At 40.6% G+C, this 24,962-nt stretch overlaps 1 protein-coding gene across 3 annotated transcripts in view; it reads left to right on the top strand.

Annotated features, from left to right (window-relative positions):
- The window catches only part of CALCR (calcitonin receptor), a 154,248-nt gene that overhangs the window by 121,240 nt on the left and 8,046 nt on the right, over positions 1-24,962 (top strand). For all 3 annotated transcript variants that reach the window (XM_064704308.1, XM_064704310.1, XM_064704309.1), the window contains exons 8-11: positions 11,245-11,398; positions 16,276-16,336; positions 16,440-16,506; positions 18,886-19,104. In XM_064704308.1, the coding sequence (XP_064560378.1) occupies positions 11,245-11,398; positions 16,276-16,336; positions 16,440-16,506; positions 18,886-19,104 (501 nt within the window). The remainder of the gene's footprint in view (positions 1-11,244; positions 11,399-16,275; positions 16,337-16,439; positions 16,507-18,885; positions 19,105-24,962) is intronic.

Genomic DNA, 24,962 nt, shown 5'->3' with positions numbered 1-24,962 from the left:
AATTTGACTGTTTTATCTGAACTAGGAACTGCATTAATTGTTCTATTACTGGAACTGCAATCATAGGAAGAGATATCATCTATCACCTTCCTAAATGAGACTGACCCACAGCAGAAGGGTGATCTGTGGACAGCACATTATGTTCTCCAATAAAACCTCTTAAATAGAAATAAAACTCTTGCGGCCAAATCTCTCAATACAGTCTTACACATTAGATCTGTTATTTTCATTTTCTGTATTCCACAAGAGTAGTCATTTTAATACTCATACTGATGGGAGTAAAAGGAATCAACACTTAATGCCTGAAGGGACAGATCTGCCAATGAGAAACAGCAATTCATCAGCTCCATGGGCATCATATAAATATGCTTTTAGGTGGGGCTAAGTTTGGCCACAAATTAGTAATTTGTCTCAGTAATTAGAACCTCTTCCACAAAGGCTTTCAGAGATCTTACTGTAATTTTTTTTCTCTTTCTCGTTCTAGTAGAATTATCTGTTCTTTCTGCAGGTACTTCTGTAGCCTCTTCACCTTTTATGTGGTAGTTTCACGCTTGCTTCTGCCATTGTATGGTGGGAAAGTTGTATTTCCATTGCAGTTTTATAGAGGCCATGGCAAGGGCCAGTGCTCCACTAGTAGTTCCTAGGAGCCCTGTGTGGGGTCTCATGCTATTGCAGAGAGTAAGGAGACAGCATCCATTCAGGCACACTCCCACTTCCAGGTCCCATCTCGTTGCCACACAGCTTCTTTAGGCCTTAAAGTATAAACCATCTGTACACCCTCTTACACGGGTTCAGCAACAGACCTGGTATGCAAGAACCCAAAGCATTAAATTCTGTTTAACTATACACAACATGATTTCATTTCCTCCTGCAGCATCTGTAACTACCTCAGCCCTTGAACATGAGGGGTGAGAGGGTGGAGGCTGTTTTTCCCTCCATGTGTAGATGTAGACACCTATTAAAGGTCTTGAGCTAGTTTACCACCCCAGCTGATGGTGTAGCACGCACTCAGAGTCTCTGCAAGGAGCACATGGTCCCTTTCCCTTTGCAAGCATTTCACTAAGCTTGCTAACACTGTGGGCATGAGGTGGGATGACAAGGGGCACTTGGTTATCTGTACTGCCCAAAATCCATCTCCTGGAAAAAGCAAGCCTTCTAAGCACTAAGATCTTCTAAGCATCTTACTGCTTTCAGCATTGTTAGTTAAAACAAGAGAGCACAAAGGCTGGTGCCCACTAACATTAAAATTTTAAAGCAAGGCCATACTAGTAAAAATACTGACATTTCTAGCTTTCTTGTGGACACAAGAACACTATAAATAATCTCTCCATTAACAAATTAAAATGAAAACCACAACTTCCCAATTGTGCTAGGTTTTCCTTCCTACCACAATTACAGCAAAACTGTAGAAATAAAATACTGAGCTGTGTGGACAGATGACAAGTATAAAAGAATAGTTACTGTGATTTATAGGGTTCCAAAATTGGTATTCACCTGTTCCCAAAAGAATGGAGAGGCAATGTAAGATAAGAAAGCAAAGAAGATTTGCTGCATTTTGGGGAAAATGTCAATTTGGGTATTTTTTACCATACAAATGTTATCTTCTCACCTCTTCTTGCTTTCATTTCCTGCTGATCTAGACTGGCAGAGAATGGGGGATTTAAAACATTATTTTATCAAATTGATGTTCATAAATTATACCAGTGAGGACAAATGGTAAAACTGCTGCTCCATGTGACTTATTTTCCTTAGTTGTTCCAGCAGTTCCCCTCATGGAGCAGACCTCCCTGGCAACAGCAAAGGTGGAGATCCACAAGGGAGAGGGGCACTTCAATCTTCTGAGTTGTTTTCATGTATTGTATTTGGGGTAGGGCTTCAGGAGGTGCTATTCTTGTTAAATAATTTGATTCTTTTTTCATGTGACTATTTCCACAGCTTTTCTGTCACTGTCAAAGCCTCTCTAAAGTCTTTTATCTTAGAACATCTATTCCTCCATCCTGCTGCCATTAGATTACTTATCCTCAGCATCCATTTTAGCCACCAAGGGGTGACACAGAGCCTGGACATTTGTGAAATCAATAGAATGAGAGTAAGAACAGGAAGATTTGGCACTAATGTTGCAAGTTAGAGAGAAGTTATCCCCACTAAGAAGAATTTCTGTATTGAACAAAGCACCAAATCACATTGCTGAGGTTCACAGATGTGGTGGCTGAGTCCCGAGATGCAAGCAAGCACAGTTCCAATGTTCATGTGTCTGCAGAGGGGTGAGGAAATTCCTACTCTATCTATCTGTGCCCTCATCCACAAAGAAAGGGAGACATGATAGCTTTAATGTAGCCCAATCCAAAGATTTTCATGTCAAAATAACTCAGACTCTATCAGATCCTGTGTACGGCCTCTTATTTAGGGACCTGAGTATCATTTCTTTCAGAAATGTGTTTCCAGAAAGAACCTTGTAATGCAAAATGCATTGTTGCCCAGAAACTGAAGGCATCAAATCCCAGAGCTCATTCCCAGGTTTTCTGTCTACATCTTTTCTGCTCAGGTGAGATAGACCTGCACTCAAATACCCAGAACAAGCCCAAACTTCAGATGCAAATATCTGTGAAAAGTCAGATTTAACCTGTTGTTCTGCCTGGTCGTTACACATCTGCAACCTCTCTGGACCCAGAAGCTCTGCCGTTGTGGCAGTGATAAGTGAGCACTCCCAGCATAGTTGTTCCCAAAATCAGCAGAATCTCAGCATCCCAGCTCTTGCTGTCATTTTTTTGTTTAGCCACAGTGGAAAGCACACACTTTTGCTTTATGCAAAACAAGTGAATCCATTCCAGATTTGCTGGAATTCATGACGTGTCTCCAGTACTGCTGCTCAAGAAAGGTGTGCTTACTTTACCCTCAGATTTGAGCCTAGCAGTCTCCAAAAGGAGACATCTTCCACAGTATGGAATTGTGTTTGACTTAGATGCCTTTTTGAGGCTTTTTTCATTTTTCCTTTTGGTCTTCCTAAGAGATAGGAGAGATGACAAAGTGAAGATGACGTAAAAATTTGGGATAGTACCTGGGCAACCATAGGTTTCTGTCAATTGCGCTGTCTCCAATGCGTCTGAGAGACTGAAGTTAAATAGATAATAATGTGCCATTAGTCCCTAGACATAGAAAATGTCAAGTAGCCACTCCTTAAATGTCAGATCAACAAGTGCAAATGCTAATAGTTGCCTTTTGATGGATTCTGTGTACACTGTGTGGACAAGGCATACCCTAATGAACCTCTGTTTTACACAAGGCCTTCCACATTCATAGAACATTTAAGCAGCTCAGGTGTTGATATTTCTCTGTGAATATAAAGCAATTATATCTAGAAACATTCAAGGTGTCTCTCCAAGTTTTCCTTGCAGTATGCCTTTAAAAGGGTCTAACTGAAATGTGAGAAATTTGAGTATGAATTGCCCAAAAATATTTTTCAAAATCCCTCAAAACATTGGATTCTTAAGAAAAGAATTCCCCTCAGAAGAACAGTACCATAATGTTTCCAAAACACAATACTGTCCCTGATACCATGCTGCCACAGTTATTTTCCTCACTGGGATTTGTCTGATGAAATGGCAGGGCTTCCTCTAGAGGCAGCTGTGTCTCAATCTGAGACAATTTACCTCACTCTAAAGCGGGTGGCTAAAACAGGTCAAGTGAATTAAATGCACACTGCTCCTTCCTCTCCAGGGACTACATCATCCTGCACATATATACCATGCAGTCACATGATGCCCTTCAATGTGCAGACCAGCAGTATTGCCCATTTTCAGCCATGCCTCTGCTACCCTGTGTTTCTTGAAGGTATCTAAGACCAAACAGAAGGAGCCTGAATCAGAAGAGAAAAAAACAAATGAAAGAACATCAAAGTGCCTTTTCAGATGACAGCCAAACATGTGGAATAAGGGTATGGAAGAAGAAACAGTAATGACTTTCAGTCATGACAGTAATGACTTTCAGTAGGAGTTAAACATCAAGAGGCTTGGGTTAGTCATGCACATGACCTTTAAATTAAGTTGGCAGAATGAGCTATTGGCCAATAATAGGTCAGTTGTTTGGATAACTGAACTCCTTTGCTCACCATCTCACCTCTGAGTGGCTTATGCTTTCATACACCCTATTGACTGGCTTTGCAATTTTCTGGCATCACCTTGGCCCAACATCCTTTGAAGGATTGGCAGCTCTACCAAGCAGTAGATCACCCCAGGAAAGACACTGGAGCAGCATCTGAGTACATCTAGAGAATTAAAATACTCATAAACATTTAGGGTCGGACACGTCTTACATTTGGACACCTGCTTTGCAGACACATACAGCTGACCTAGTCACCCCAAGCTAAAGACAGACAAAGTTACATTCAGGGTACTATCCATCTGGCTTATTTTAGATATATCCTTTAGAATGAGGTAATTTTTACTATGATCTCCATCATCTCTATCATTATCTTTTGATTACAGGAGAGACAAATTGGGTGTCTATATTTGGTATCACAAATCCCAGTTGTATCATTAGAAAACTCCTGGAGCATTTAACTGAATCGTGAGTGGATATATCCATGTCATCAAAGTGTACCTAGTCCCCAGGAAATGCTTTTGTAGGTCTGCACTTGACTGTTAGATATACTCCATGCAAACTTAAACTACCCTGGCTCAGGGCTCAATGCCCAGAGCTCAGCCATGCCTGGATGCAGATTTGAGTAACCTCTGCCTTGTCCTGTCCTCCTGTGCCTGGTGGCTCTTGCTCAGGTGTCATGGTAGAGGACAGGTGCTTGGAATAGCAGGATCTCTTAATCCTTTTTGGCAGGGATTGCCTCTCTCCACTGGGAGAAGGTGGCAGCAGATCCTGTCCAAATGAACAGCAGCTTGCACTGCCTTGTGCTATTTTTTTTACGCAGCCGTGCCCTTGTTTTCTCTCCCTCTTTACTGGCCTATCTGGTCTCCTCCATCAGCCAGGCTCATATCTACAATGGCTCCCTGAAAAACTGACTCTCTCTGGCAACATTGCTCAGAAACCAAGCTGATAAAACCCCCTGGGAATGGTGAGGCTGTTTTTGTTTGCCTCACACCCTGTGTCACACTTGCCATCCTGCAGGTGAGGAGCCAGTGGCCACTGCACACTGAGACAGGGCCAGATGTGCTCTGAGAACCCCTCTGGCCCTGCAGAGCTCAGAGCTGCAGTCCAGGGACAACTATTGCTTCAGCAGCCAGGACTCAGGTATGTGCAGATGTAGCCTTATTATTCCTGTCCAGAATGTGTAAATCTGGGCTGGCTGCCTTGCTGTAGCATAGGCATGGACACACATGCTGTAAAGAATATCCCCTGGTGTTTAATTTCATATTTTGCTGTCTTGTAACACAAAACCTGGGAGCTCTCAGAGAACTGTGTACATTTCATTCTGTAAATTGTTAAAAAGTATATTAAAACGTTAATCTTCTTCCAAAGCCCAGTACGCCAGGTTTCTGACTGGAACAGAGTTTAATGGATGACTCATTGCAGATACATTGTATAATGGTATGATATTCTGATAGCCAGAGATTTACAGCTACAATACTTAGCACGGTCTTGCTTTGGAAAAAACTTTTATTGCTTATTTGTGTAACATATGGATACTTGGAATTTAAGAATATTTTCACAGAATAGTGTTCTATTAGTCAGAAAAAAACCACCATTTTTTAAGGCAGAGCAGTAATCAAACTTGAAGCTACTCCATTAAAATGCTAAGTTTAGAATGTTTGAGAATATAACGTATTGCCTTCAAACTGTATTTCAATAAATCATATCTGGCCTCCATGGCAAGCTGTAATCTCTTCGAGGAGGGTCCTTTGCTCTGCCATGCACTGGGGAGGTTTCCCAGAGGTGAAGAGGAATGAGGATAGTAAGGTCAAATATTATTTCCCTTTAAAGAAAGTGTACAGCTGTAGTGATGGCTCATATAGCTGGCTTGGACTAAAATTGATAACCTCAGCTGGTCTGTTCTCAGCAATTTATTTGAAATGTCAGTGGGACTCATTTCAATGGATAGTGAGCCTTGGAGAAGAAACATTTAATTATGCATGCTGAGGGGCTTTCCCGTACTTGCTTTCCATAGGGCAGGCTCTCTGGAGTTGATAAGGACTGATGTAAAACAAAGACCTCCCAGCCTGCCACCCTGAACTCCTTTACCCAGGAAAGCACTGCAGGAATGGGCACACATGGGAATCTGTGTGACTTTACAGTGCCAAAACAGAGTCAAGCCTTTTGCTCTGACTGAATTACTAGGACAACCTCCCTCAAACAATTAGCAGGTTTATTTCATATTAAATTTTGTTATTATCCATGAAAGTGTAGTTTTGGGGTTCATGCAGTTCAAGAGTTTTTACCAGACTCGCCCCAATGAGGGTAAGTGGTGCAGTCAATGGTGCAGTTTTCTGTCCATAAGCGATTAACCAACAACCAAGGAGAACCTTAACAGAGAAATGACAAGCACATGTGATGAGAGGCTGCTGGATTAGCTGAGGAGAGCACTGTGCCAATTACATTATTGGGCAATTGCAGGGTCCTTCATAGAGAGATGGACCTTTGGGACTCCTTTGGCAGGACTGGAACATTAAAAGTGTTTATAACATGCCAGTATGCCCTGCAAAATATCATAGACACTGTTTCTATCTCTTTCTTGTAAAAGGAGAGTAAATTGTTTTATTTCTCCTCTGGGAAATATTCCAGAATCCTTTTGAAGTGCTTTTGTTGCATACTGCAGCTGTGGTGTTTACAAGATTTCCATAACTCTCTGCAAGATTTGGAAGTAAGAGAAATAGGACTGTACAGAGGAATACTGACTGTATTCCTATTGACCCCTTTTGCCCCTGAGTAATTAGGCCACAATCACTGCAGTCATTGGAGGTTGCTTTTATGAGGAAGGAAAATCAGCAGTAATGGACTCTTTTTTTTCCTGGATGCTGTCCTGCAAATCTGTAGAGAACTTTTCTCAGCTTCTGTGCCCATCAATGCAGTGCAAACACGTGGCCAGAGGCAGCCTCCTTGCTCGCAGACTGAGTTTCTTTCCACACTGCATTCTGCCAAAAGATGTTCATTCTTGGCCATCCTTCCAGAAGCACAAAAGGAGCTGCATTTTTAAGGCTGACTTTGAGGGCTGGTAATTTTTTCCTGATAATTTTTCCACACTTACCCTTGCTATAGCCATCAACAGGTCAGTGCAGGACAGTGCTGTCTGTTTCCAGGCTGTCAAAAAGTGGAGTATTTGTTATTCCTTTGTTCAGGAGACCAACCTGAGCAACAGCTATGGGGCTGCACTAGATAGGACCTCTATTTCCTCTCAGCCTGTGCCACTCATGAGTTAAAACTCACTAGCTTCAGTCACCTGCACACCGGGTTGCAGACTGAAAAGCTTTTAACTCCCATGGAGAGTATGAAGGTGCTGAAATAATCCTTTCCTGGATTTCACTCTGCTGCATATTGTACAAGACCTAACAAGGACAGAACCTCTGTCTCAAAGAACTTACAACATAACTTTTGAATTCAGCAGAAAATAAACTTCCTGCACATGTTTTTTATCTCAAAGTTAACAGTCATAAAATCCTAGATCTTGGAATGGTTTGGCTGGAAGGGACCTTAAAGATCATCCAATTCCAACAGCCCTGTCGCGGGCAGAGACACCTTCCCTTAGACCAGGTTCCTTAGAGCCCCACTCAGCATGGTATTGAACACTTGCACAAACAGAGTCTATAACCTCTCTGGGCACCCTATATATTATAGATATCAGTCTTTATAGATTATAGTAAAGGTTTATAAATTATCATAAAGAAAACAATCAGTTACAGAAGCAAATCTTCCACCTGTGCAATGCTAGGTATCATCTTGCAGTTTTATTTTACTTGTTTCTGTAAAAATAAACACTATATAAAACTTACTATTTTTGCTATTTTCTGAATTAAGATTAATGTACTCCAAGGTGTTGGTTGCATTTGTCTTGTTTTATTTTTACCAATCCAATTCTTATCAGTAAAATGTTCTCTTTTACTGAAAATTCTCTTTTACTTGCTCTGACCAAAGAAAAACAGGTTTTTTTTATTGTAGGAGAATATTTCCATTGCATCACTTAGCCATAGCTAAAACACGCTGCCTTTGCTACCTCATCCAAAGCAGACTGATTTTTGTTTCCCTTTGAATAATATGAATATAACATCTTATCTCAATGCACTGTTGTGTTTAAACTCCTTATAATAACTTTTTCACATAAATTCTCAAATTAATGTGATGTGTGTGAAAGTATTAGTCATAATAATCCTTTATTCTTTGCCAAGGGTTTTCTTACTTCTCTAACTTGTTACATCAGAAGTTATTAAGTTCCTCAAGAGTCATTTGTTGTCTGCATGTCCATTGCTCTAAAGGCTGAGTAAAATATTTCATTTTTGAAGCCACAAGTCATAGTTCAGGTGGAGGGTGCACAAAAGAAAGAAATGTTGGGAAATGAAGCAAATGGAGCTTAGTTCTACAGCTGTAAGGGAATGTTTTTACTATGTTTGAGCTACAGTTATAAGCTCCAGCAAAGACTGGCTTGGTTCTAGTGGAAGGTGTGTTCCGTCAGTCTCTGCTCAGAGGGCTGGTGGGCAGTGCACACAGAGAAGGGGCAAAGAGGAGCAAGGATGTTCCATAGCCACCTTCCTTTCAGTTGGACAGTATGAAACAGGGAAAGAATTAAGTCAAAATTACACACTTGAGAAGTACCATGGATTTTATTGCAGAACTCACCATCTGTGCTCATCTCCTCCTCTAGTTGTTCCTAGAGCCCAGGTGTCTGGATGGAATGATGGGATAATTTGGCCCTGGGAAGAGCAGGACCAGCCCATGTGCATCATGCAGGCACCCTGAGTCATTCCCACTGGAGCCATGAGGAAAACAATGCCTTGAGCTCTCAGGTGGCCCCTCTGACCTGCAGCTCCTCCTTGGAGACCTCCACAAGGGGACGCAGTGCTGGCCCAGCGCAAACCTCAGACACAGAAAACTGCTCTGATGGCTCAGGAAGTTTGCTTACATTTTAGAGGCCAGGGTGTCTGGCTGATGCCAGGGAGGGCACCTGAATCCGTGTGCAGACTGAGGGAAGTGCCTGCAAGGCAAGGCAGCCCTTCTAGGGATGGGATGGGTAATAAGGGGAGAAGGGAAAAAGGAAAGCTGCCAGCTAGGAGGCTGCATTGAGTGTGGGCTGGGAAACGAGGCAAAAAACGTATTGACCCAGATCTCTGAAAAACAATCCAGGAATCATATAAGACCCTTAATGAACACTTTTGCTCACAGAAAAAAGGAGAAAATACATCCTTACTAATCATTTGTTTTGGTGGTGGTGGTAGTGGTGGCTGACTCCATTAGGTTGAGCCCAGTATACAACCCTTTTTGGACACACTTTTAAGAACTGTTCAGCCACAGTGCAGAATAAAGATGTAACAGTCTGTTCTGTCCTGCATGGTAAGAATACATGAATTGCTAGGAAATAAAAAAACAATTCTTTACACTAATGTTGTCAGAACCCTATATCCTAACCTATCAATAAACCTATATTTTCATGAACACCAAGCTGCGCTGCAAATATTGAGACAGAATGAAATACACATGTTTGGACAATTGGGAATTGGGAACAGAAGGTGGTGGACAGGAGACTGAGAAGATTTTCTGATCCAGAGGGGCAGTCCAGACAAATGGAAAACATGCAGTCCCCTCTCTGCTGAACTGCAAAAGTGACTCTTGAAAGAGACAAGTGAATCCTAATGACATCTTGTGCTGCACAGGTAGTCAGCTTGGAGAACATCTGCAGAAGTTAAGGGAAATAGTTATTTTCCTGTGGCCACAGATGGTGGCTGTTACTTTGCTATCACTGCTGTGACCTCAGATTTCCTGGCAGCATGTGGTGCTCCCCAGAAGCAGTGGGTCTCCGCCAGCACAGCAATGCCTGCCACTCCTCCTGGCCCTCCTGGGTTGTGGTGACCGGAAAGTCCAGGTGGAGGGCCTCACTGCCATCCCTAGAAAAACAATGGAATTGAGACCCATTCAGAAGAGGAGCAGCATTGTCCCCACCAGCTGGCACTCCAGTAGTGGACACAACATGGTTCCCTCCATCATCTGCCCACTGATTCCCAGAAATGTGCAGCCACAATCCCTTGTCAAGGTCTCTGTTTGCAGCCTCGTCTGAACAATGCATGGGAACCACTTCACCAGCTCCATTTAGTCAATTTGTTATTTCATCAAAAGAGAGAAAAGCTGTGGCCTCACAAAGTGGCAATGACAGTATCCCTGGTACCCTACAAAGAGAATCTCTGCTGCCACAAAAGCTTGCACTTTCCAAAACAATTTGTTCAGAGCTGGGGACTGTTTAAAGCGTAAATGACTTTGGCTTAGAAGAAAGCCATGAAAAAACTTAGAAAAGCCTGATCAAAAGCAAGTCATCGAAATTGGAGCTCAATGTTAGTCTTTTTCGCAGCCCTCCTTTGACCTGTAGAACAAGTAGCTTGTTTCAATTCTAAATGATCCCCACCAGATAACTGAGTTTTTAAGGAAACATTTTAAATTTTGGTATTTTTGGAGTGCTGTTATCATAATTCTCTTCTGCTTTGTGAGGACTTTAATTTATTTTGATTTACAGAATTACAGAATCACAGAATCACTAGGTTGGAAGATCATCGAGTCCAACCCATGCCCTAACACCTCAACTGAACTATGGCACTGAGTGACACATCCAGTCTTCTTTTAAACACATCCAGAGATGGTGACTCCAGCACCTCTCTGAGCAGACAATTCCAGTACTTTATCACTCTTTCTCTAAAAAAATTTTTTTCCTAATATCCAACCTATATTTCCCTTGACACAGCTTTAGACTGTGTCTTCTCATTCTGTCAGTTGCTGCCTGGAGAAAGAGGCCAACCCCACCTGACCCCAACCACCTTCCAGGGAGTTGTATGGAGTTATAAGGTCACCCCAAGCCTCCTTTTCTCCAGGCTAATTTATTTTAATTTAATTCATTTAATTTAATTTAATTCCTTTAGTTCATCTCATTCATTAAAGTTTGACATCCTTCTCACTGATAGGTGCTGAAAAAAACCCCAAAACCAGAAAGAGCTGGGAATTTTTGTTACCCTTTGCTTTCTTATAGCCTAGTAGTAACATTTGTCTTCATCTACTTAAATGCAAAATGCTGGTCAAGTGTGTGACTTTCTCTCATTTATCTAACAGGTGAGCTGCAAAGTGCTGCAATTCTTTCATCAGTACATGCTGGGCTGCAACTACTTCTGGATGCTGTGTGAAGGCATTTATCTCCACACGCTGATCGTGGTGGCAGTGTTTGCTGAAGAACAGCGTTTGCACTGGTATTACCTCTTGGGCTGGGGTATGTATGCTACCATCTGTAGCAGGATGGTCAGTACACTCAGATTTTTGAATTCTTCTAGCACTTATGTATCACTTATGATCCAGTTAATATCATTAGATCATGGCTTAAGACTGAGTTCTTGGACTCTTAATTTGAGAATATAGTTACATGGGCTTAGAAACTTAAAAAAAACTGCACAAAAAAGTATTTTTTATTTGCTGCATGTTGGGATTTGCAGAAAGAAGTGCTTCTGCTCTGTTAACGAAAGCTATTGGAAAAATATATTTCTATTCAAGAATTTATCTTTTCTGAAAAAAATAGATGTTTATTTTTGTCACATATATACAAAAACATGAATGTGTGACAGTACCTATAAAGTATAATTTTCCTGGAATCAAGAGGAAAGATCGGTGTTTGTGTCTCACAAAATGAAGAAAATACAGCCTACAAAGAGGAAGCAGAATTTCTCAGGAAATGAATCCAGTATCATATACATTTTGGCATATGTTGTTTTAAACGAAAAAATTTTATTTTACCTACTGAGAAGGGAATGGCTTTGCTGTCAGGACTGGTTTTGTCCAGCAGCATGTGGTCATATGCATCCTGCTCAAGGAGCCATGACTAGGTCTCGTTCTTCATCTCCAAATATGCATTCTCTTCTGTTTTCTATTTTCCTAAGGGACCCCTTGCCTTTTTAGTGGGTAGCAGCAGATATTTTCCCTTTGGACTATCTGGTCCAATAAAAGACCATATAAATGTAATCAGTATATTACAATGAATCTTTTACATTTGAATCACTATTTTAAATCTATTCTGCATAAATGTTGACAGAAAATCAATATCAAGAGCTTTCTTCCAATTTGGCAACCATGAATCTCTGGCCTCATTCCAATTTCTGGTAAGGCAGCTCCCCTATCTTGAAACCACTGGTGCAGCAAAGCAGCAAATAATGGACCTTTACCATTGTCCCACTGCACAGACACTGCACTGGCTTAAGCAGACACAATTTATTCTATATTTGCCATCCTCTTTGGTGAAGTTGTACTTTTTCAAGATTATTTCATTTACAGCAGGAAAATAGAAAAATAGCCCTATTGCTTAAACCAATAAAAATGAGAAATTTTTAGATTAGATAAGTGGATAATTAGATAACTAGGTAAATAGATCAGAGGAAAATTACCCAGTTCTATATGTTCTGAAGAAATTTAAAACACTACCTTCAGACACAGGTTAGGTATCCAATATTTGATCCTAAATGGGCAGTAACAGCAAAGTTATCCCCTGTCTGGATTTTCATTTTATGATCATTTACTGTCCCCTTTCGATACAAGGCTTAGTGCTCGCTGGATACCTACATTAGATAACAAGAAAATTAACATGATTTTCTAGTACATATACTTTGTAGTGTCAGATAGCAGATTCCAGGCAAATAATAATTTGTCTTTGATGGTTTTTGTTTGTTTGTTCGGTTTTCCTTAATGAGAACACCAGCATGCACTCTTTTTTCTTAAAAGAATGGCATCTTTTCTAAGAGAGGCACTTGTAATGCTTTTGGAATTGTAAGTATGTGAAACATTATCATCTCCTAAATGAAGACAACCTTCCTGAGGAGCCCTAAATCAACTTAGAGCTTCTGAACCATGCCAATCCAAATAGCTGAGTCCTCTTGGAGCAAGAAGCTGTGCTATCACAAAAATCTCATAGCTCAGAATATTTCAATATAAAAAGTCTCATAGGGATGTGAAACAGCAAACCAATGTGACGAGTCATTTTAAACATTTGCTTCCAGACAAAGCTTTTTCATATCTCACAGAACAAGGCTTCCCAAAATAGTGTCACTCCCTATCCAATTGTGGAAGAGCAATACGGTCATGGACATAATATTTTTCTGGTGCCATTCAATTTAGGCAGTGCAATTTAATGCACCTGTGACATCCAGCCTGCAATGAAAGTTAATGAGCCTGCTGTAGTAGTGCTGAGAATGGCACCAGCAGCACAGTGGGGAATTCAGTGGAGCTACCTGATAAGACACAAATCAGTGTCTGCAGATCTGCCCCAAAAATAAAGAGGGTAGTGGCAGTGGCAATAAGGTGCTGATATCTTGAGAAGGAAACAGTTATAAATAATGGACATAACTCTTGACAATGGTGTCTGCAGCCATTTTTATGAAACTAGATTAATACTTCCAAAAAAAAAAAAAAGAAAAGAAAAAATAAGTAATGATTAGCACCTCCTAACTTAAATAGAAATATTATTAATAGCAAAATGGTCTGATTATAACAATCTGGTTATCCCTTAAGTTTGCATGAATCATTGTAATTCCACTGATTCCAGAAGGAGTAGTAACACTGTTTAACTTTAAACATCCATCTATTTTAATCAATGGATAGAGACACGTTTCTCCAAAGGGCAATGCAGAGGAACCAGAGGAGGCTGTGCTCTGAATTACAATTCAAGAGATCAAGGCAAATGTCCAAAACAAAGTTACTCATTATTCATTGCTCTTGCTAATCTCTATGCAAGAAGATCTGGCCTACTTCATTTGGAAAACCACTAATGACATTTTAAAAATAGCTTTGTAAGAAAAATAAAAAATCTGAGCAAATATAAGAAACATCTACAAAAGGTTTGAGGTGACTGAATGGAATCTGGCATGGGCAGATGTATTTCAAGGCTGATGCCATCACCTGACCCCTTCTCTGGGAATCATTGCTGAGGATGTCATTTCTCATTCGTTATTGTTTCACTGGGTCAGGAAATCACCATTAGGCAGGACAGTGAAATAGTATCAACTGTGGGCAACAGTACAGCTCACTCTGGCCGCTTCAGGCAGCTTCACCCACATCAAAGTGGAAAGGGAATCATTTATTTGGACAGTGCTGAAACTGCAGTGCCTTCCAAATGGTGCTGGGAATAGTGACCTTATTGCCAGTTTGTGCTGTAAAGGACCTGGCATGACCTAAAGGGATGTGTCCTACCTGTCCCTGGGATGGCTGGGGACCTTCTCTGCATTATTCACTGCTCACCGTGTACAGGTAGGACTCACATGTAATCACGACCCCACAGTCTTTGATGCTCCACTTCTCTGCTTCTCTCTGCTTTTTGGCCCTTTACAAGAGCAGCTCTTAGCCCTAGAATAGCCCATCCAGCCTGCAGCTGGAAATCTGAGCTTCAGAGGGTCATGGGCTTCTTAGCCTGTAACTGGCTAACGAAGGCTTTCCACAGCATTCTTGAGATTTGCTTTGGAGTTTGTTGAGCCAAATATCCCAGGCTAATGCATTTAGCCAAGGAAAAAAGCTCTTTTGACATCATGAAGCATGTTTTACTTGCAATACTCCAGGCCACTGTTTTCAGCTGAAGAAGTTTTGCTATTAGAAAGGCCCCTTAAAAATTGCATTTCAATCTTCTAACAAAACTGGCCCAGACTTGCTCCATTTCCCAATCAAAATGATTTTCTCAAGCTGTCAATCTCATCAGCTCACCCTGAGGTCATAAGCTCCTTTCTTTTTATTCTGAGCTTTTTGTTGTTTTGCTGTGCATCATCACCCAAAAAGGTAATTCTACAGCCAGAGGCCTGGGAATCACTTTCTAAAAACATACAAAAGAGAAAACAATCCAGTTTGTTCTCCCACAGCTGCATTGTCCTCCCAAGGTAAATTGCAATGAGAACTCTTTTTGTTGGCAATAGAGTAAATAGCTAGTGCTTAAAAACATCTGAAAACATAAGAGTGTCTTATTTATGTATCTTTGGACCTTGTTTTCACTCCCCACAATATGGTTAAGGATCCTCCATCTCTTCTAAATATTTTTATGAAACCACTAACATGTGAACAAAACAGGAGCAGTGTTTTTTTAATCCCTCCATGATTAATCATGGTATCAATAGGATATTTTCACACATTTTAATTTGTAATTGTAGAATATCCAAAGCTCAGTAGAAAGGTCAGTGGTTCATAGAGAACAGGCAGCAGTAGCAGCAAAGGTGTGTGCCCAGCTCTCTGCACAGGACAGACAAGGCAGCAGATCATGTCCAGCTCCCCTGTTCCAGGCTTCTAGCCTATTGGAAAGGGATATGACATTTAAGCAAGCTGAAGGGAAATGAAAAGGAGTGGACCAGACTGTCACTCTCAGTGTCAGGCTGGAAATAAGAACCTGAGCTTTCTATTTTGTTAAGCATGGCATGTTGCCTAGCCCAGTGCAAATTTGCTCCCATCAGCTCCCTGCCAAAGCCTCCTCTGAGGTATCACGGATAAGTCAGGATATGTGGATTTATGGTAGTCACAGCTCTTCTCCCTGTTGAGATAAAGCTGCAAGGAGTGGGCTTGGCTGCACAGATGCTGAGAACCTACAGAGGATATCACAAATTCCCATCCCCCAAAAACCTCCTGGCTCCAAACGCTTTCTCATGCCATTGGCTCCAAAAGAGAAACTCTTCACTCTGTTCCTTATTGCTCCATAATCTGGCATGCAAGTCAATGTGCCTCTCTCTTGCTCAACAGTTATTTACATGGCTTTAACAAGTGTCCCTGGTTTCCTGAGAGAAGACTCCTCTGAGAACAGAATGATCCCTACATCCTTCCCACACTCCCTGCTCACACCCTTCCCTGCAAAAGCCACAGCAGTGCAGGGGAGCCGGGCAGCAGCTTTGAGACACCCCAGGAGAGCATGGTCTGTGGGTTTTGCTTCTCCTTTTTGGCCTGCCTTGAATGTTAATCCCTTTTGTATCTCATCATTGAGGTGTTGACAGGATCTGGGTGTGATGGACTAAGTTCTTTTCTGAAGGATGTAATTTCACATCCATATGTTTTGTGAAAAACAGACTTGTTAGTGTGTAACACAAATGAAATTCAAGCTAAACAAATACCAAAACTGATCTATAACTTTAATCATTTCAGGGTTCCCTTTAGTGCCAGCATCCATTCATGCAGTTGCAAGAGCCAGATACTTCAATGACAAGTGAGTAGCACATCTGTTTTTGAAGGAATTTAAGCATTTTTTAACTATGCAACAAATTTTATTCAAGTTAATAATGAATGTTAATGCTGTATTTCCCCTCCAGCTGCTGGATGAGCGTTGACACACACTTGCTTTATATTGTTCATGGACCTGTAATGGCAGCTTTATTGGTAAGAGTATTGTTTGCTATCAACAGTATAATAAGTATTTTAGAAATGCTGCTAAACCCAAACAAAATAGAAGCTTCTGTACTATAAGTATTTTGGTCAAAACCCAGAACTAACTAGAGGTTTTCTCTACTCAGTGTTACAAAGGACAGGCTCACAACCCTTTTTTCCTGTGGGACTTGGGAGGAATACACTGCATTTATGAGACATCAGTCATTTAACTGTGCCTTAGCTGGGGTGAGCTGGTTGCTCAGCATGGGTTCTTCTGGTCACTGAGCTGGTATGTTCCAAAGGTAGGGAGCTAAAAGAATCCAGGGAAGGAACTCAAACTGTGTTGTTTGAGTAGGAGGACCAGATTCCTAGTGCAGCTTGGCAATGTGCACACATACAGCATCTGGTGTGCCAGCTGGGCATGGTAACCCTGACCTTCCTGACAGGTGCAGAACAGGTTTTGCCCAACCCAGCCCCAAGCTCATGTGATTGTGTCACCCAGGAAGCACTTTCATCTTTTTATCTGCTCTTACCTGCAAACACCTGCACGGATGTACCTGCAATAATTGCCTCAGAGATCAAACAATAGCGCAGCGAGTACTTGGAAAACTTTGAATAAACAACTTTCCATATAATAGCTGAATAAACAAAAAGTCTTTCTACCCTTTCTGGAGAAGCAGTCTTTAACATCAGCTATATGAAATAGCCCATCCCTCCCTGCCTTATAGGCAGTCTGTTGGTCCCATAGAATCACATTTATTGTGGGTTTATTGGTTCAATCTTGACTGTATCTCCTATTGTAATGTCAATTACCATCTGAGATAATCCATTTAACCTTTATTTTTTGTCACTGTGATCCCAGTCTTTATATCTTGCCACAAAGAAAATATAAGCAACCATTATGGAAAAATAGCAATCTTTAGCTATTTTCAAAATAAGATATTATTATTTCTATATTGTGCTTATGCCATTTCCAATCTTATTTTTCTTATGAAGATGTCAATGTCTACAGTATATCCTGCATGATTTGCTACCAAAAATCCCATTGCAGCAGACTGATTCAGAAGAGCTGAGGGTTTTTAACTTTGTAAAGTCTTTCTTTGACTTTTTACAGTTACTTTCAGAAAATCTAAAAGTGAAGGTTAAGCAGAATGAGTGAAGTCAGAATAGGATGGAGAATAAGGTTTAGATTTAATGTTGACTGGGAGCTCAGAAGTAATTTATTATTCCTCTTTTCCAGTAGAGCACAAATGTAAAACAGTTGAAAGGTCTCCCAGTGTAGTTTAGAAGTGATGAAATGTTTTACCAGATCTTGCTGATTCACTGTTCTGAAAAAATTCAACTGAAATTTCTGGTATATATATATATATATATGTGATTTGAAGTCTTGAAATATCTATGGAAGTTATACACTTACATACTTATTTTAAAAAATTAGCAGGAAAAAGAAAGTCTATTAAAGTTCCAAAGAGTCAGTGCCCGATTTTACAGTAGCAGAGTGGAAAAGAGTGATGTGGGTACCGTGGAGGCCAAGGGTCTGTGATCCAGGGATGTCCACAGGGTAATCACTGAACTCATCACCAGCCTGGCTCTGTCCTCCCTCTTCCTGCAGGCTCTCAGCACATCCCACAAGGAGCTCTCTGTGAAGCCAGGGTCAAGGGCAGGTTGCTCTATGCTGAAATCAGATTTCCATAAATAACTGAGGAGAGGAGGTGCTGAACCACTTGGTATCACTGATCATGAGGATCAGGGACAAAATTTTCTGCCCTGAGACAGCAACAGTTACCTGTTCCCTGTGAGTAGAGTACCACAGAGCCCCTGCAGTCTGGTGGAGGCAAGAGATGTCCAAGGTTTTCCTCAAAAACAGCCTTACACCTCTGCTCACAGACAACCCTGAAGCATTAGTCCATGGAGCAAATTCCTTAGGGAAATTCTGTGCTCCCATAGGTCCCATGTGTCCAGGGACATGCTGGAGTTTATCCCAACTGGCAAAATAGCTTGGCAACTGTCAGACTCAGGACAGAGATGTGGTTATTTCTAGGGGACAATTGGTCCACCCCATTTAAACTTCCAATATAAAAATAATATTTAGTGTTCCCTGGAAACCCTGAATTTGCCCACATCAGTGTCAAAACATCCAGTGCATCCTAGAACCGACCCCTGCCTGCCTGAAGCATCCATGCAGGCTCCAAACCATGTAGAGCTGCTTAATAGATCTTTTCTGAAAATATTCAAGATATTTTCCAAGACCTGACTGCCAGGGAACTGCCCATTATAAGATACAGTAAAGCTAGAAAGCTGCAGTTTATTGCCATTTATGTGCTTGGTGTTTTTATTTTGAATGTCTGTTTAATTTGAAAACTTTCACCTACAATAGCTTTGTTTTTGCAGGTCAATTTCTTCTTTTTGCTGAACATTGTCCGAGTTTTGGTGACAAAGCTGAGAGATACCCACCGTGCTGAGTCCAACATGTATATGAAAGCTGTCAGAGCTACTTTAATCCTGGTGCCCTTGCTGGGAATTCAGTTTGTTATTATTCCCTGGAGACCAGAAAACCGACTTGCTGGAGAAATATATGATTACATCATGCACATACTAATGCATTACCAGGTATGTAGCAGCTTCAGTGTAGCTGAATTGTTTGATGTTAAAATAATTTACTCGAAGATAGTGTTGCCAGTACCTTCGAGTTTTACTCTGAAGCTGAAATAACTGGGTTTTCAGTCCTTTTCCAGCCATTTCACAGTATTGGATTATCTGCATTTACACAAGCAGCGCCACTGTGTAAACAGAGACAAGATAGAGGAAACAATGTAATAAGTAAAAATTATCAGTTCACACTATTTCCAAACTACGGAGAGAAAATGAGTTCACAGACTGCTTTTATGTGCCAGCATAACTTCTGTTGAACTGCTCAAATTGACTAAAACTAGTGCTGTGACCTTAATATTAAAATAAGCAGTCTTAGCAAACTGTTGCTCAGAGGGAATGCCAACACACAAAAGAAATACCAGAGATAACTAAGCTTCATTTAGGAGTTATAATTCCATTATTAGGCAGTTTAAATTATCAGACTGACATTTTGATTTCAAAAATGCTCTAAAAATACATCATTCAGTAAGTCTAGTTTTGGTTGGGTTTTTTTTTAACAAAACAAGCCAAACCTAAATGCATTTAAATGCTGGGTTATCTGGTTGACTGACTGGAATATATCCAGACCTATACTGGCTAGGAAAGGCAGTTTTTCAACGCATTTGAGAGTAGTGGTCAACATGAGTGAATATGGTGACTAACTTCTTGCTTTCATTCATATGGAACAAGTAAGTGGAGAGATTATTTTAATGCTTTAATAAGAAAACAGCTTAAAAATAATAGTGTTTTTCCTTAAATGAAATTATAAATAAGGCAACCAAAATCTATGAACCCTGTCAGATTATATACCCTGCTTATCATCCTTATCCCTTCAAAACTGTGGGTGCTCCTGCTGCTGCATGGGTAGAATAACTGAAGTTATAGGTCTACTTTTGAAGTGTATGACATCTTATATTACAGTTCTGCTTAAAAGGAATGACAGCTTTGTTACTTCTATTGTTGCCTGTACTGTTACTTTTTCACTTACAAGAGCTATAAATGAATATCTCCAAATTAGTTTTTTGGTGACAAGTTATTTGATTGCAGTTCTAACAAGTTAGGATAAGACAGAGTGTTACAATAATCACTTTACTCTTAAAATATCTTTTAAATTCCATGCAGTTGTTGGAGAATCGCAAGACCGATTGTAATTGTCTTAATTAAAAATTCTAATTGTGATCATTATGCAACAGAAAATCACCAAACTGAGGTTAAAATGGAAGCTGCATTGATGAAGAGGGTTGGGTGAGGGAGGGATCCAAGGCAGGAAAGTTTCATCCCTAGTGGGCTCCTTCTGCTCACACAGAAGAACCCCTGACACCTCTGCAGTGTAATCTTCCTGCAAGAATTTGGCATTTTGGAAGGGCTGTACAGTTGTCCTGCTGGCTGCAGCCAATTGCAATCCTCCCTTTTCCACTTAGACTGGATTTTTAACCAGCAACCTAAAATAAACATTCTTAATCCTTTCCCTAGCGTTTCTTGTATGCATATTTAAGATGGATCCCCAGCTGTATAATCACTCCTCTGGCGCTCATTTTCTTCTAGGGCTGGTTCTGTAATTAGCAGATTCTGTGTGAGTTTGTGGAATGGCTGTGTCTCCCCTCTAGCTGCTGTGCTCCCTGACCCACAGTGCAACCAGCCCGTGCAGACACCAGCAAGAGTCTGTGGAGTTTTGCAGCTCACGGCATGTCAGTCATCCTGGGAAAAATTACCCATCTTTGTTGGTGCAAAATGTTATACATTCTTCATTTCTGCACTGCTTAAATGAGAAAATTTTATGCCTTTTCTAGAACAGAAAGAGAGGCAAGTTTTCACAGTACATGACTTCTTTAAGTGAACATGAAGGATTGATGTGTTAGTTATATAATTCATGTACACAGAAATGGTGCAAACAAGAACTGCAGTCTATTGTAAAACTCAGAGGATTGAAGAAAAGAAAGAACTTTTCACAAAAAACACATGTAATGTTACTTTTTTCAATGAATGGTTTTCCCAGCTGAAAAACAACACACCAGTATTTTATTTTTTATTTTATTTTATTTTTCTATTTTATTTTATTTGTCAATGGGCTAGGTTTCCTCTGCTGAACTCACTCTCACCTCTGCTGGTGCTGGGGCTGTAGCTGATGCTTTCTTCACCCTTGGAACCACTGGCAACCTTTTGAGAGGGCCCAGGCTGTAAAGAGATTGGGGTGATGTGCTTCCATCAGAGATTCTGCTACCAAGGGCCATTACCCCAGCTTCTGACTTCTGACACTGGCCCACAGCAAAGGCCTCACAACAAAAAAAAAGAGTAGAAAATTAACTGCATGATGCATAAGTTAGTCCCACATATAGACACAGTCCCCCCACAGCTCTCAAACCAGCCCAGGGATGAATAAGCCTCAGCTTTCAAGCTCCCTACACCAGCTGTCCCATTCTATCTCCAGCACCTGCAAGCCAGGTTTTTGGAGGCTGTCAGGTGCCATAAAATGGCACTGTCACTGCGGAGGTCTGTGAGGGAGGGGTGGAGGAACAGCCCCGGAATCAACAGCAGTTCACAAGCAGCTAAAGCTGTTCTTCTCAATTCCTTGGTGACTGAGGCTCTAAAAGTGTAATTCTACCTCTAATGAGAAATTAAAATGCTATTCAGCATAAGAGCCTTGGTTTTTATTGGCAAATGAGAAGAGGTTTTTTTCTGATGAACAGAAAATAATCACTGTCTTTTTCTCCACAAGTGAGATCCTTTGTGTGCCACTCAGCAGCTCCCAAGCAGCCCCCTCCTGGCTGCAGCACCCACCCTGTCAGGCAGGAGGATGCTGCTCAGAGGTGCCTGGTTTAGTACAAGGGTATTTTGAATCTTTAAGGCCTGGGTTTGTACTGCATATATATCCACTGCCTCCAAGCTTTAAATTCAGCTCTCTGTGCAACCTTATACAGAATAAAATTAACCCATTTAAAAGTAGCCTGTTAAAAATAGTGAGAAATTTCAATGTATTTTAGAAGGTATTCATTCCATCTGTTTCTCAGTTTAAAAGGAAATAAATATCCTCTATAATGCCAAACCAGGCAGAAATATTTTCTCCTTCTGTTCAAACTTAAAGTTATAGGACTGCTTTTGACAACATAAGCATTTTTTCTTTATCTTCTGTTCTTTTTTTTCTCTTTGAATTATTAGTAGTTCAAAAGCTTTTCAATATTTTAGGCCAATTAAGGTTAGGGAAAATATATTTTGTAAGCTGAATACAATGAAGTGCCAATTTTATATGAAACTTTCACGCAAAAAATGACAGTAATGAAATCTCCATAGGGAGCAGGAGAAGCAAAGCATGAGCTTTGGTTGATGGGATATCGCTATCATTTTCCTGCTATCTTCAGCTCTCTCATGACAATCTCCCCACCTCAGTGGCATCAGAAACTGCACAGACACGTTCTTTGCTTTGCTTATTTTTTTTCATGTAACATAAATTAACAATTCATAACGCAGTCATTTACCTCAGAGATGCTGTATGGGTGTGCTGTGAATGAAGGTGGTGAGAAAAGCAGTGCTTTTTCTGTTTTTCTCAAAGCTTTTTATCTCTGCCAAAATGAGAGAGGTGGGAATGGGATGCACTTCTGTGAACAACTTCAGCCATGCTTTTCTTCTTTTTCTTTTGTTTTTTTCTTTTTGCTGTCCATTCACTCCAGAAGTGAGAAGTGAATGAACATGGAGCAAAGTCCACACAGATAATCAAAACCTGATTTTTATACTATGACCACCTGTACATTATCTTCTAATATCAGCAATGAATATATGACCCCACTAAAATCTTATCAGCCACACAGTGTATGGTTGATTAGGTTAGGGCCCTGGACATGGTCAGGAACAGCAGGAATAAGTGCACCTATATATGCTTTCTTGGTTTAATGGAGACATAAGCTCAAATAAAAAAGTAAAAAGAAGTATGAGAAACCTATGTAAATTTGTAGTATCTGCAATGGTATTTTTTTATTTGTTCATTTCTAACCTGAGTAAATTACTCAAACTTCTTTTCAAGACACTCATGTCTTCTAGGAGAATGAGATACAAATTAAATACTTGTCAAGCAAAGAATTCACTTAGATGAGTATAGTCAAACACTGGAAAAAACTCAATACAGTGTTAATAAAGTAAGGCAGTGAAAGTCTGAGAGCTGCCATCTCTGGACAATCCCCTATGGCATGATTCAGCTGAAAGACGCATTCATTTGTTCTTCACGTAGTTTCAGAAATAAAGAATTTCAGAAGAAGTCATTAAAGGCCTTTATCCTAAAATAAATATATTCTTCATTTCCACTTTCAAGACCACAGCCAACATTATCTAGCTGGGAGCAGACAATGTATCACAGGTTAGTTTAACAACTCCACACAGTGGCAGAGAGCTATAATTGACTTACACATTTCATCCTCAGCAAGAGTTGTATCCTGAGCAAAAACCAGTAGCAGTTAGAGTTTGGAAGATATGTGTCAAAGGGATATGAGAAATAACCCATGGGCTTTAAATTAAATAATTAAACCACATGCAGTCTGTCACATGTTTTAATAGATCCACTCTAGAATCATGGTCATCCCAAACCCTCCTGGCCCCAGACAGACAAAGCTGGTGTCTGCTACTGATATCTCTGCAGCTTTACAGCTGAACATAAAAATAGCCCTCTGAACTATGGGCAAAACTTCATGGATAAAAAGAAGAACTAGGACTAGAAATATAGAACTAGAACTAGAACTAGAACTAGAACTAGAACTAGAAGAAACAGAAAGAGAAATAGAAATAATGGAAAGATAGATGGCAGAGTCCAGAGGGCCATGGCAGGTGGAAGAAGAGCAATGGGATATACATGGAACAGAGTACAGAAAATAATTTCTTCAGCCAGAAAATGTACAACATGCATGGTCTCAAAATAACAAGCCAGGTGTGCTTTCAGCTAACTCAAAACTAGAAGAGAAACTGAAAGGGATGTGAGGCATCACTCCACTTTCCTCTTTAGCTTTTCTGTCTGAAGTTGACTAGAGAAAGCATTAGTTAAGGGAACTACACTCTTGAATAGCAGAAAAGTGGAGCAATTGCAGGATGTAACAGAAGATTTCCAATTCCACGCAGGAATTGAAATGGAAAATGGCTTTACTTCAATAGTTCAGGTTCAATTTCTGTCTTTAGGTGAACTAAGGTTTCCACATTCCCCCTAAACACTCTCACTGAAGAGCAAACTTGGAAAAAAATTCTCAGCCTCTTTCTCTCTCCCTGCTTCTTTCTCTCCCCATGCTGTCTTCTGATTTCCCACACCTCATGTAGACCATCCCTGGGCGTCCCTGCTCCCAGAGGAGATCCAGATCCATCTGGTTTGCCATTGTGGCTGACTGCTGCTGGTGAAACCACGTTTAGCAGAGCTCTGCTGCAAGGGTGCCCAGTGCAGCCCAAGAGCAGAGGCTGTGCCCAGCTGTGCGCAGCTCAAACAGCATCAGTACAGGCTCCAAGGAACCGGCCCATTTCCTACCCTTGCAAAAATTTGGATTTAGGAGTGTCTGGTCTGGCAAAGTCCTGCTTTAGAACTGTAAGGTTTTGTTTGAATTTTGTGGAGCTTCTCAGCCCAAAACTTGTGGACAAGCTCATGTGTATTTCTTACTGCATGGTGGGATTTGAGTTTTTTGAAAATACTCACTGCTTTGCCAAAATATTAAAAGAAACTTTTATTTCTCGCTATGCCTACCCTTCATCCTCATCCAAAGTGCTGTTTCATGTTGATATTTGAATTTATGTAAAATTAAAAATCCTGCATCAGAGAAAATCTATTCAAGAAAAATAATTGTCAGTATTGAAGTGGTCAGCACTTGTCCAAACCA

This window comes from Zonotrichia leucophrys, chromosome 2 (assembly GCF_028769735.1).
Source record: "Zonotrichia leucophrys gambelii isolate GWCS_2022_RI chromosome 2, RI_Zleu_2.0, whole genome shotgun sequence".
Taxonomy (NCBI): Eukaryota; Metazoa; Chordata; class Aves; order Passeriformes; family Passerellidae; genus Zonotrichia; species Zonotrichia leucophrys.
This window is presented reverse-complemented; position numbering and strand designations above follow the sequence as displayed.